This window comes from Xenopus laevis, chromosome 5S (genome assembly GCF_017654675.1).
Source record: "Xenopus laevis strain J_2021 chromosome 5S, Xenopus_laevis_v10.1, whole genome shotgun sequence".
NCBI classification, from domain to species: Eukaryota; Metazoa; Chordata; class Amphibia; order Anura; family Pipidae; genus Xenopus; species Xenopus laevis.
The window spans coordinates 97787769-97801301 of NC_054380.1; the positions used below are offsets into that span (position 1 = coordinate 97787769).

The window sequence follows — 13533 nt, forward strand, 5'->3', positions numbered from 1 at the left end:
ATAGTCCTTTACAAATTAAACATGAAATCCAAATTATTTTTTTTACTAAAGCATTTATAGCGGTTGTAAACTCAATTAAAAATTTCAGCTGTCAATTAAATATTGCCTGTCCCTCCTCTATGCCTTAGGCATAGAGGCGGGGCAGGCATTACTTTCACTTTCCATTCAGCACTTACTACATGTCACTGCTCTCCTCACATTCCCCCACTCTCTTTACAATTTAATTATGTAACCAGTGCATAGGGATGAACATCAGGTCCCCCATTCTGGTGCACAAACAAGATTTTGAGATGATGCAAGGCTTGCCCTAATAACAGTGTCCCTAAAATGGCTCCTACCTGCGTGTTATAATTATGAATTCCCAGAACAAAGGAAACAAGATTCAAATAATTTATATAGTGTAATTAAAGTTTATTTTGCTTGACAAACGTGGTAAACTATGATTTGGAATAATTTTACCAGGTGACAAAGAATAGAAGCAATATATTGGTAATATACACCACTTATGGGTTCCACTTTTTTTTCTAGCAAAGGCAGAATATGTTGCTCTTGAAGGGATTCTGTCATAATTTTTATGATGTTTTTATTTCTAAATTACACTGTTTACACTGCAAATAATTCACTCTAACATATAAAATTTCATTCCTGAACCAGCAAGTGTATTTTTTTTTAGTCGTAATATTGGTGTGTAGGCAGCCATCACAGGTCATTTTGCCTGGTCATGTGCTTTCAGAAAAAGCCAGCACTTTAGGATGGAACTGCTTTCTGGCAGGCTGTTGTTTCTCCTACACAATGTAACAATGTGTAGCAGTGGGACCTGGATTTTACTATTGAGTGCTGTTCTTAGATCTACCAGGCATCTGTTATCTTGTGTTAGGGAGCGGCTACCTGGATATCTTCACGTTGTTAGGCTGCTGTGGAGGAAAGGGAGGAGGGGTTGATATCACTCCAACTTGCAGTGCAGAAGTAAATAGTGACTGAAGTTTATCAGAGCACAAGTCACATGATTGGGGGCAGCTGGGAAACTGACATGTCTAGCCCCATGTCAGATTTCAAAATTAAATATAATTATAGTTAGTCAGCGACTTGAAAGGGGGCCACACAACAACATTTTTCAGTTACTTTGCTGGAGATCCTTGCGCATGTGTGGCACCCCTTCAAACCACCTTAAAGCAGGGAGTCCCCAACTTTTTTTTCTACTCATGAGCCACATTCAAATATAGAGAGTTGAGGAGCAACACTAGCATGAAAAAGTCCCAGGGGGTGCCACCTAAGGGCTGTGATTGGCAGCCCTGTGTTGACTGGCAACCTACAGGAGGTTCTGTTTGGCAGCACACCTGATTTTTATGCAACCAAACTATCCTTTAAGTCAGGAATTCAAAATAAGCACCTGGTATAACATAATATAATAGCCAGACCACAACTTCCTCCTCTGCAGCTCTCTAACCTGTTACCAGTCAGTATTAAAAGGAGAAAGATGCGGTCTGGATATTAATGTTAAAGACATATAGCATTTATGAATTACAATTTTAGTTAACTATATTAGATATTATTATTAGTAGTAGTATTCTGAACTGCATGTATTTTCACAGCTTATTTAGCCAGTTTCATTTTTACACTGAACAGTTCCTACAAAAGGAACAGTAACACCAAAAAATGTAAGTGTATTCAAGTAATTAAAATATAATATAAGTACCATTTGCCTGCACTTTTGAAACTGGTGTTTTTGCTTCAGAAACAACTAGTTTTTATATCAAGCTGCTGTGTAGCCATGGGGGCAGCCATGCAAGACTTAAGTTACATAGCAGATAACAAATGCACTCTGCAGTATACAATTGTATTACTTTATAGAGTTTATCTGTTATCTGCTAAGTAACAAGTGCCTTTTCTCCTCCCGTGGCTACAAAGCAGCCTATTCATAAACTGTAGTACACTTTCTAAAGCAAACAAATAACTTTTACCAATGCAGGGCAACAGTACATTATATTTTAATTGCTTTAAAAAAACTTTTTTTATTGGTGTTACTGTTTTTTTAAGGTGGCCTACGGTATTTGCTAGCACAAACTGACTATACATGAGGATGGTCATATTCTATTAACTAGGCAGTTAATTCAAACAACCGGAACTGCAGAAAGTAAAGTGGAGCTACAGCATCACTTCCATCAAGTGCACATACCATGGTAGTTAGGCATAAGAAATCTTAGAGCTTCCTACTAAAGATTAAGGTACTCACATGAAGTTCACACCAAACCGTGTAAAAGATGGCAGACATTTGGAACAACGGTGACTGATTTGCAATGAAGCGCAAGTGCAACTGTGCCACTGCAATAGCGATTGTGCTTTATATTAAATGATATTCACTGCACTTGTGTATTTAAATGTGTCCTCTAGAGGTTGGAAAGATTTGGTATCCAACAGGCCCACAAGCGGACATATTTGCCTGAATAGTCGGATAGTATACCTAAAATGTACCTGATCAGATTTTGGCATATACTGCGAGCTTTACAGTTATTATATTCACACACTCCTCTGCAGATCTGCATAAGTGAAAACCGCAATATTGTTTGCTAAATTTACACAGTAAAATGCAAGGTGAATTCTGCACAGTTAAGTTATAATCTACTGTTGAGATCTTCAACTGGCTCAATATTCTTAAAAGCAGTGTCAGACCATTGTTGCAAAAGCAGAAGAAAATGCTCTTTACCATCAAGATCTGCAGAGCCAGCAAACAGGTTATCTTTGGAGGTCTCTGTAATTTTAGAGTCAAACACGGAGGAGTCAGCTAGGAGACTCTTTCCTGCAGTCTGTGCCAGCATGCTGTTGTCACCCATCATGTTGTTTTAATACTCTGTGTGCAAAGCAGAAGAAAAAAAAAACACATTAAAGCTTTACAGTCCAAGTCACCACAATGCCCCATAGATCAGAAATGTAAGAAAACAAAAAAGAACACAATGTGCTGAAGTGTTGCCAAGCTTCAAGCAATCATTTTAGGAATTGTTTTTGGATCCAATTCCTGCAGTGAGCTACTAACACCCATGAAGGTACTGTAACTTTGAAATGTCTGCTGCAATCAACTGGAAAACAATCTGAAGACTATAACTTATTTTTATCCTATGGAGTATTCCATTAGAAACACAAATGAGTTGAATGTGTACATAGTTGCCTGTTGCTTTATATGTCTTCAAGTTATGAATGCTTTACTTACTGGAGCAGCTTGCAGGTAGTTTTAGATATTTCTAAGCAGCCATAATTTGTCATTTTAACTGACATGTTAAGGTGGCCATAGACACACAGATCGGATCGTACGAATCGAGGATTCGTACGATTTTCGGATCGTGTGTGGCGTGCGCCGACATCTTTCGCCCGGCGGAGATCGGTCGTTTGGCCGATCGGTCAGGTTTGATTTTGACCCGACCGATCCCGCCGGAGCTCATGGCACATCGTAATCTGATCGTTCGGCCATACGGCCGAACAATCAGATTACACCCGATATAGCCATGCCTGTTAATGGCATATCGGGGAAAGATCCGCTCGTTTGGCAACATCGCCAAACGAGCGGATCTTTGCATCTATGGCCACCTTTAGGTGTATAGCAAGCAAAACAGCACAATAAATGTAACACTAGTAGTTTTACAATAGCCTGTCCAGAAAAAATATATAAATCAGTGCAGGCCATTTTTTTAAAAAAAAGGAGGTCATTAATACCACAAACTATATTTAAGGCACAAATTACATTAAGGGCTAAACTCAACATGAGATTCTGATCAGATTTTGTTGGTGAGATGTCATCAGATCTTGCTATGCATCCACCTAGAGCAGAGATCCCCAACCTTTTGAACCCGTGAGCAACATTCAGAAGTAAAAAGAGTTGGGGAGCAACACAAACATGAAAAATGTTCTTGGGGTGCCAAATAATTGCTGTGATTGGCCATTTGGTAGCCCCTATGTGGATTGTCAACCTACATTGAGACTCTGTTTGGCAGTGGACCTGGTTTTTAAACAACCAAAACTTGCCTCCGAGCTTGGAATTCAAAAATAAGCACCTGCTTTGAGGCCACTGGGAGCAACATCCAAAGGGTTGGTGAGCAACATGTTGCTCACGAGCTACTGGTTGGAGACCACTGACCTAGAGTAAAGCTGGCCATAGATGTTGAGATTTTTAAAAGATCAGATCCTGATCGTGAGACCACGATCTTCTCAGAACGATCGTACGAATTTACCATCAACTAAAAAGACCAATTTGCCAGGAAAACAAAGGGGAGCTGCCTGCTTAGCCCTGCAAACATAGGTAGATTGCACTGGGACCGACAAAGATTTTTTGACCTGGCCGATCAATTTCCTGACAGACGTCGGCGAAAAATCGTAAGATGTATGATCGTTCAAATCCCACTAACAGCATGATAATTTCGAAGGATCGGTCGGGCTTCCCTAAAATCGGTCGTTCGGCAAGAAGAATCGTCGCGTCTATGGGGAGCTTTAGAATGTATGTTGAATAAGTTGGATGGTTTGTTCATGCAGCTACGTCCGGAAGTCAATAAATTTATTGGAAAAAGAAAAAATGTCTGTCGGACACAATAAGATTTTATCAGCATGCTGCATCAGTCGTGTCAGATGGAAACATCTCTATAGTCTTAGGAGCAAGGTCCACACAAAGCTAAAACTGTTCACAGATAGATCAGGAATACAATGAATAAGCCAACATAGGAGAGCAAACAATTTTGCAAAATAATACGCCATTTTACAACATATTTTGTCCTTGCTGAAAGATGCCCAACCAAGCATTGCTACTAGAAGCACTGTCACTTGCTGTGCCCCTCCACTCCTATTAGCAGTACGTGCACCAGTTATTTTAGGATTTCAGGGGATTGTCTGATCACTATGTACAACAGATATTTTCAAGAAAACCATCCACATCAATTAAAAAAAAAAACGCATTCTAATTGACATTCAAATGCTGTAAAATCTGGTTTATGACATAGGTTTGTATATTGTATACTGTCATAATAAAGATATTTTTAATTTAATACTATATTGGAGCTTGAAATTATTTTTAGGTTTGTATTCTGAACCCTACGCATAATAGGGATGACTTGCAATCCCTCAGCAATTAATATTGTGACTTCTAGAATTATCAGCAGACATTAGCCTCCTCCCAAAAGAAAAAAAACCAATATTTTGTGCCAGCAAATAAAGACATGGTTGGGGGGGTGGGGGAGTTACTGCTGCAGACAGAGATGCTTTAAAAATGAACTGGTTTTACATGAAAGAGACCATTATAACAACAACCTGTTACAATTCACAAAACTTGTTTTCAGCAGGTGTTTCATACATTCTTTCCTGCCTTTCTGACAAATTCCTTGGCTGTTCATAAAGTTAAAACGATGACACTACACAGTGACAATATTCAGAAGCACTAATAGGAGAGGCAATATAATGCGGGCGGCTGTTCTACAATCTACTGCATGTTCAAATTCACAAACACTAAAATATTTTAATTGACAAAGTGCGCAGGGGCATTGTTCTCTCCAATGTAATCCATAAAAATCAAATCGGTCCGAATATCTAAGGTACAGTCATTGCTTATGTTGATTTCCTCTTCACAATAAAGCAATATTCCAGCACACGTTGCACAACTTTCATCCGGGGGGGCACGCAATTAGATATGTTCACCTTTACATACCTTCCAATTCAAACTGAACAAAGGTAGCAGCACTCCCATTGCATAAAACCGCCTTCAATCTTACATACGGCAATACCAGCAACGTTTCTGACCTGACAAATCTTAAGAAAGGACCTGGCATGTCTGAAACGTTGCTGGTATTGCCGTATGCAAGAATAAAGGGGTTTAACGTCTTTCTGATATACACAAATACGTACATACAGAAACATATACATCTCCGTTTCTCATTACATAGTTACCAAAATATTATACCAATATAAATTCTGGTTTACGTTTCAAGAAAAGTTAGGCATGTGTATTCCACAACCCGAGTTTAATAGCCTGTGATCTCAGAGGTTGTTGGACTTTAACTCCCAGAAAGAAACTGTCAAAACAGCAGGTAGGTCTGAGCAGGTCCGGATTGAGAATTAAAATAGGCCCTGGCATTTCAGGTACACAGAGGCCCAATCTGCCCACTCAAAGGCCCAAACAGCCCCCACCAGCCCACTAAATACTGACTTTATATGGCACCTTATAGCAGCCCCTCTGGCATTTGCCAGAGCCACCCACACTATTGGGGGGTAATAGACTTTAGAGGCCAACATTCAGGTAACTATGCAAGCATTCACACAGCTATTACCCAGTCACACAGCCATGCACCATAGGAATAAACAGAGAAATTAAACCCTTAGGGCCTGGCACCCCAGACTTCCCCAGTAGCCCCTCCCCTCGGCTGTGGCCAACATGCACTCAGATTAGGGTTGCCACCTGTTCGGTTTTGACCTGAACAGTTCGGTTTTTATAAGGTCTCTTCGGGTCTGAACTTTATGTTCTGTTTTCAGCCTTATGAAACCCGAACAATAATCTGGCCAATACAAGAAAAACATTTAAATACGAAGATACTCCTCTCAACATGGCTTAGTTAGTATCAAGTGCAATTCATTTCTTATTGTTACAGATACAAAAAAATAAATAAATAAAAAAAAGCACATCAATGAAAAATATGATTTTTTTAAAAAAAAAATTGCATTAATGTATTTCAGAGCTTTCTGGAAAACCGATTTCTGTATAATAGAGCTCATTCCTGTAATGAAAGGATTGGGTTTACTCATCAAGCAGAATATAGTTAGAGATAGTGTAGCCACCCATGTGGTTTTGAAGCGGGCATCAACACTTTAAACCATTGCGAAGACTGGATAAAAATCCTGCCAGTTGCATCTAAGTGATGCAATAACCTTGCTCTAATGTCATAACTCCACCAACATCATTGTGCCCACCTTTGATGTCATCATGCCTGTTCCTACTACATCACTGCCCCACCCCCAATCCTATCTGTCCTGCCTCCCCTTGCTCGGTTTTAGCCATCAGCAAAGGTGGCAACCCTAACTCAGATACTACTAAAAAAGCCGGCAACCTACGTATGCTCCTAGGAGCAGACGTAGGTTGCCGGCTTGTTAGTAGTTCTGCTGTTGTTGTAGAACTATGAACCTCAGCCTCCCCTGACAGCGGAAGCAGGTGGAACCTGAGATCTGCAGATTAACATCAGTCCGGAGATAGGCGCAACGTGAAAGCCAAGCTATTAACACAGTCTGCCTAAATGACATTACCGCGGTCCGCAGGACTGAAGAAAGACTGGTAGCAGCAATAGCGAGCTCACTGGAGAAAATGCAGGTATAAATGGAGGCACGTAAGACAAGAGCCGCCTCACTGCATAGAACTCATTCTCCTCCAGCGCAAGCAGCCATCGACCAGATTCAAAATCTCGAACCTAATCACAAGGACGCTTCTGATTGGGCGCACACAAGGACATGTGATAGAACTCCCCCCTATTGGATGGCGGAGACGCTTTCGCTAACAGACTTTGCCTCAGGTGTCTTTTGATTGGCTAACTTGATCCCACCTGGCCTCTAGGTATAACGTCACCGCAAATGCTCATTGGCGGTCCACACATTTAAACGATTGGTTAATAAGTAGCGGAAGAAAGGCGTGTAGTGTATTGATGTCACGCTGCAATGTAATATTGGTGACGTTATTCCAAAACAAAGGAACATGAAAGTTTGACGTGTTCGCTTTTACCCGAATGATTTGTTGTGTAGTGTTTTTTTTACTTTCCAGCCGTTTCCTGGGGGAATTTGGGCAGATTTACCAATAATTTAAATGGGAACGTGGAAAGATTTCCTGTAGTTCACAAAAATGTTTATATTAGTTAATTTAGACGCATGCTGCAGACTGAACTGATTTATGTGCAGCCATGCATCGAAATGAATTGCTAACTAGCCATGCAGGCTCCATTATCATATGTGTTCGGTTTTAAAGGGGTAAGGCTGCAACCCTAGCCGGCCTGTAAATCACCCAGATGTTGGTCAGGCGGTTTGATTTTCCAGTAGGATCAGGGATCACAGGAGCTACCTAATGCCGCCCTCGTTCGACTATGCGGGGGTTTTTTTTCCCGTTGCTGTTGTAATCCGATAAAAGGAGGTGCCACTAATAAAACCACTTTGTTGAGAATCTTTAACCTATTTGTGATCAGATTGTTTAACCCTAGGATTAACAATCGGATTAAAGACAAATATCGTCCACTTTAGTTGAACGGGATGAGATCTGCTCATTTGGCAACCTCACCAAACAAGTGGATCTTATGGTGTATGGCCCGATAAACCCAAAATACAAAACCATTAGGTTTTCATAGTGTTTGGCATGGTTTAGGATTTTACAAAACTTTCCTGTCTTTCAGGAAAGTGTAAAGGAACTGAGATATTTCCAGGGCCAACATCAGTAATCATGGGACCCCAAACTCACTAGTTGGCATGGTCCTCCCCTCCAGGGCCCCAGTTGCAAATAAAATGCCTTTTGCGGTCATGTTTCTGAATTCCCCTGCAACTCCTCAATTCTTCCATAATCTCACCCATGATCTGTCCAATATTTTAGGCAGTATGCTTAGACCATACCTGTCACTGAGTGTAAGCACAGATAGACTAAGAGGAAGTTCTGTCTATACCCCTGAGCAGAGCTGCCATCAGAAATCACAGGGCTCTGTACAGAAAACACTTCTGGGTCCCGCCCACTGCCTACAAGCTCCACCCACACATCCACACCACAGTAAAAAGGCAATAAAGACATGAGCCCAAAAAAAGCAAATAGTTTTGACCAAAGGATTATTAACCAGCACTTCAAGGTAAACTCTTTACGCAGGTACCTACACTAATCTAAATTGCACATAGCTTTAGCATTTGCATTCTAATGTAGAAAATAAAAATTATTTGTTAAAAACTTAAAGGACCAGTAACGCCAATTTTTTTAAAAAAAAAAATTGTTTGTATAGAACAAAAAAAAAACACCAAGCCATATCTAACTTTAAAAGTCTTTATTTAAAAATAACTAACCGAAACTCCGAAAAAAAATTGACGTTACTGTTCCTTTAACCATTGGTGGCCAGTGGGACACTGTATATATATATATGGACACTGTGGGACACTACACAAATAAAGAAAAATTTGTGATCAGGGCCCCCCCATAAAAAATGGTGGTTAGGGCCTCACATGATAAGGAAAAAAACATTTGTGGCCAGGGCCCCACCTATAAGTAATATTGTCGGGAAGGGCCTCCATAAAAAAAATATATTGGTGGCCAGGCCCCCCTCAAATGTTCATGTAAAATATAAAATTGTGGTCTGGCCCTCCCCAGAAGTTAGAACAAACGGTTGCCAGGGTCCTTTGCCCATAAAAAAAAAAAAAAAAAAAAAAAAGGAACCAAAAAGGGTCAGGAAGCACATTTCTGACAGGAATACCCGATATTACATATATATGAGTACATTTTGGACTGATCAAAATAATACTGACATACAGGCTTGGCTGTGATTATTATTTCCATAAATGTAATTAATAACAAAACGTATACAAAGACATATCACCTCATTCGTATATTACTGACTTTTATCATCATTTGTATATTACTGACTTTTATCATCCTTTTATTGTATTGTTTCCTAAATGCCAAACTGACAATTTGTCTTCCATAAAAATAAAGAATATACAAAAAAAAATGAGCAATGAAGAGTTTGCAAACGTATTTGTTATGTGTACACTCTCAGTAGGGTTATGTGCCCAATTGCCAACTAAGGATGCATTGGCTTTGCTACACTTACTTCTTTAGCCCCTGGTGTCTGTGACCTGCTGAGTTCGGAAGGGAGAGTGAGAGCACAGGTGGCCGCAGTCTAGCAGCATTCTACTCCCTTATTGGTCAGATAAGTCTAAGTCCCGTTAAGCTGCACAGGGATTGGATAGCTAATGTTTGAACCTCCCCTTCCAGCTCATCCAATCCTCATGTGGCTTTTCCGGGACTTAAACATCTGTGACAAATAAGGGAAAATAATGCTGGTATTGTACAGAGGATGCCAGCACTCTTGCGCTTGCTCTCTCTGCCGAACTCGGCAGGTCACAGACAGCAGAGGGGGCACGGCTAAGGAAGTACAGCATAGCTGGACCCCCCTTAATAACTAAAATCCTCCGGGCCCGGGATAATGCTCCCCCCTGTCCCCCCCTGATGCGGCCCTGCCCCTGAGATATCTGCTCACAGGTTGTCTCACAATGTTGATAGAAGAAGCTATCTCTGGTGTTTGAGTCTGGCAGCTCAGTAATTCAGGCACAGACTCTAAACTGTTACAATTTTGCAACATTGAGTTGATCCATTTCTCAGCAGCATCTCTGGAGTATTAGCAACTATTGTATCAGTTCCAACAGCTGCCTTTAATGAAACCCAGAGATTCTGCTCAGCAGGGACAAAGATAAGAAATGTATCAACTAAATGTATCAATTTAGAACAGTTTAGAGGGCGACCCCCTCCCAGGGCTGCTTTAGAAGGTGAAAAATGACACTTTACAATTCAATATTAAAAAAACGGAGACACATAGAAAATAGAATGTAATTGGAAAAAGTCGTTATTTCTGGTGATCTATCTGAAAACAACTAGTTGAAGGTGAACCACAACTTTAAGTTAACTTTTAGTATGTTTTAGAAAGGTTCATTCTAAGAAACTTTTCAATTGGTCTTCATTGCTTATTTTTTATAGTTTTTTATAGTTTTTTCTAGCTTTCAGATGGGGGCTCTAAAAGACTAATGCTCTGTAAGGATACACATTTATTATTATCAGTGTCGGACTGGCCCACCGAGATACCAGGAAAAGTCCCGGTGGGCCCAGGTGTCAGTGGGCCCTCATGCCGTTAGACATTTTGGCCTATTTGGCCATTCCCTATTTCAATGAGAACTAAGTGGCTTAATAGATGGAATAATAGATTATAGTATTATAGTATGTAAAGAAAAGAGACTAGGAGAATAAAGGTTGAGTGAGGAGAGGAAGAATAATAGTAGTGAGAGTGGGCCTATGGTCTAAGGTTACTTGGTGGACCCCTGGTCAAAGGTTTTTGGGTGGGACCCTGGTGTCCCAGTCCGACACTGATTGTTATTGCTACTTTTTATTCCTCATCTTTCTGTTCAGGCCTCTCCTATTCATATGCCAATATTTTATTCAAATCAGTTCATGGTTGCTAGGGTAATTTGGACTGAAATTGCAAACTGGAGAGCTTTTATATAAGTCAAAAACCACAAATAATAAAAAATGAAAACCAATTGCAAATTGCCTCAGAATATAACTCTCTACATCATACTAACAGTTAACCCAAAGGTGAACAACCCCTTTAAAGGGATACTGTAATGGGGGAAAAAAAAATTTCAAAGTGAATCAGTTAATAGTGCTGCTCTGAAATCCATTTCTCAAAACAGCAAACAGATTTTTTTATATTCAGTTTTGAAATCTGACATGGGGCTAGACATATTGTCAATTTCCCAGCTGCCCCAAGTCATGTGACTTGTGCTCTGATAAACTTCAATCACTCTTTACTGCTGTACTGCAAGTTGGAGTGATATCACCCCCCTCCCTTCCCCCCCCCCAGCAGCCAAACAAAATTACAATGGGAAGGTAACCAGATAACAGCTCCCTAACACAAGATAACAGCTGCCTGGTAGATCTGAGAACAACACTCAATAGTAAAAACCCATGTCCCACTGAGACACATTCAGTTACATTGAGAAGGAAAAACAGCAGCCTGCCAGAAAGCATTTCTCTCCTAAAGTGCAGGCACAAGTCACATGACCAGGGGCAGCTGGGAAATTGACAAAATGTCTAGCCCCATGTCAGATTTCAAAATTGAATATAAAAAAATCTGTTTGCTCTTTTGAGAAATGGATTTCATGCAGAATTCTGCTGGAGTAGCACTATTAACTGATGTGTTTTGAAAAAAAACATGTTTTCCGATGACAGGATCCCTTTAAGGTAGAATTTAAATAAATATGGTTGCAAGTACAGTGAGTGGTGAACATGCAATACTTAGGTCAAGGCAGATAAAAACAGTGTATAGTTTAATAAGCATATAAACTGGAACGTTTCTATTAAAAAAATATAATCCCACGATAAACTATATAACAAAAGTAATTAAGATACTTAATCATCTATTATAAGTAAGTATTCACACTTATAATAGATGATTGCAAAATTCACTTTATTGGGTAAGTAGAAGTTCTTACTAGGTATAACCAGTTCCATTAACTAACATCAAAGCTAGATATATAAATGTGTTGTTAAAGATCAAATGAATCTATAGTCTATCCAGGGTTAGATTTCTAGAAGCAATGAAAGTTTTTTTTCCAGAGTTACTCAAAGTAATCTCTTACTTGTAAGAAACCAGCCAAACTTAATCTTTAACATATACATTTATAGAAGAAGGCCTCCAGGACTTTCCCAGGGTTTGTCTAACTGCTAGGATTCTGCAGTTTATTCAACTGAGGAATGTATCAACTAATGTAGCAAATTGTTATAGTTTAGAATCTGCACCTGGATTACTGAGATGCCAGAATGAAACATCATAGGGCAGGACTCGATGATGCGTTTTGACCCGACACGTCGCATGTTACAATTACATTGATCCGACAGTCGGATCAATGTAGTTGTAACATGCGATTTTTCCTTCACTTCCGTTTTCAGTAAACCATCCGACACGTCGCATGCGTTTAGTCGCATTGCGACGTGTCGGGTCAAAACGCATCATCGAGTCCTGCCCATAGAGATAGGAGCTAGGGATCGGTGAATCTGACCCATTTCCCTTCACCAAAAATTTGTTGTCTAGGTTTTGGACAGAAGGCACAATACTTAGAATAGACAAAGCATAGTCAGGCAAGCCGGGGTCGGTGCTGGCAGAGTACTAGCAAGGTCAGACAGGCAGAGTCGGTTCAGGTAGAGTTTAAGCAAGGTCAGACAGGCAAGGGTCAATACCGGTAGAAAAGGCGGGAGTCAGGATAGTCAGGCAGGCAACGGTCAAAATTGGCAGAGTTCAGAAGAATCAGACAGGCAGGGATCAAAACCAGGAATCAAACTCAATAGAAGTACACCCAGTATACTAGCAAGTAGAACCTACAACAGGCAATGATTTTGAGCCAGAAATCCCTTTAAATATTTGAATTTTGCACCACTCATGACATCACATGGCCAGCATGTAAACCCGGAACCCATAGAGCACCAGGCGCTTGAGGAGAAAGGACTCGGGCTGAGGGCATCCCCGCTCTAGACCACCAGGGTACGTCTTTAATAGTTTGGACTTTTGAAGGCAATCCTGCTTTAAAAAAAGAAAGACAACTTTAATGCATTTCCGGAATACAGGATATGATGTCACGATATGATGTCACTGACATAAGATTGAGGAAGATGTTGCTTTGTTTTATTAGTTTGCCTGGTCTGAGGTGGTGAAGTAAATTCTGGCAAAAGAGGTAACGTTCAGTTAAATTCACACTTTACTGAATTTGCAGAGAGAAAAGTCGCCTGGCAAT

The 13533-nt window shown here is 40.2% G+C and overlaps 1 protein-coding gene across 4 annotated transcripts in view; it reads right to left on the minus strand.

The window, feature by feature from the left end:
* ect2.S (epithelial cell transforming 2 S homeolog) overlaps positions 1 to 7522 on the minus strand; it is a 40703-nt gene extending 33181 nt beyond the window's left edge. Inside the window, exons 1-2 of one of the 4 annotated variants that reach the window (XM_018264516.2) lie at positions 7267 to 7522; positions 2705 to 2848 (exon numbers count right to left, since the gene is read on the minus strand). In XM_018264516.2, coding sequence (XP_018120005.1) covers positions 2705 to 2834 — 130 coding nt within the window. In that variant the 5' untranslated portion in view covers positions 2835 to 2848; positions 7267 to 7522. 4 annotated transcript variants of the gene reach the window in all.
* Positions 7523 to 13533: the final 6011 nt, after the last annotated feature.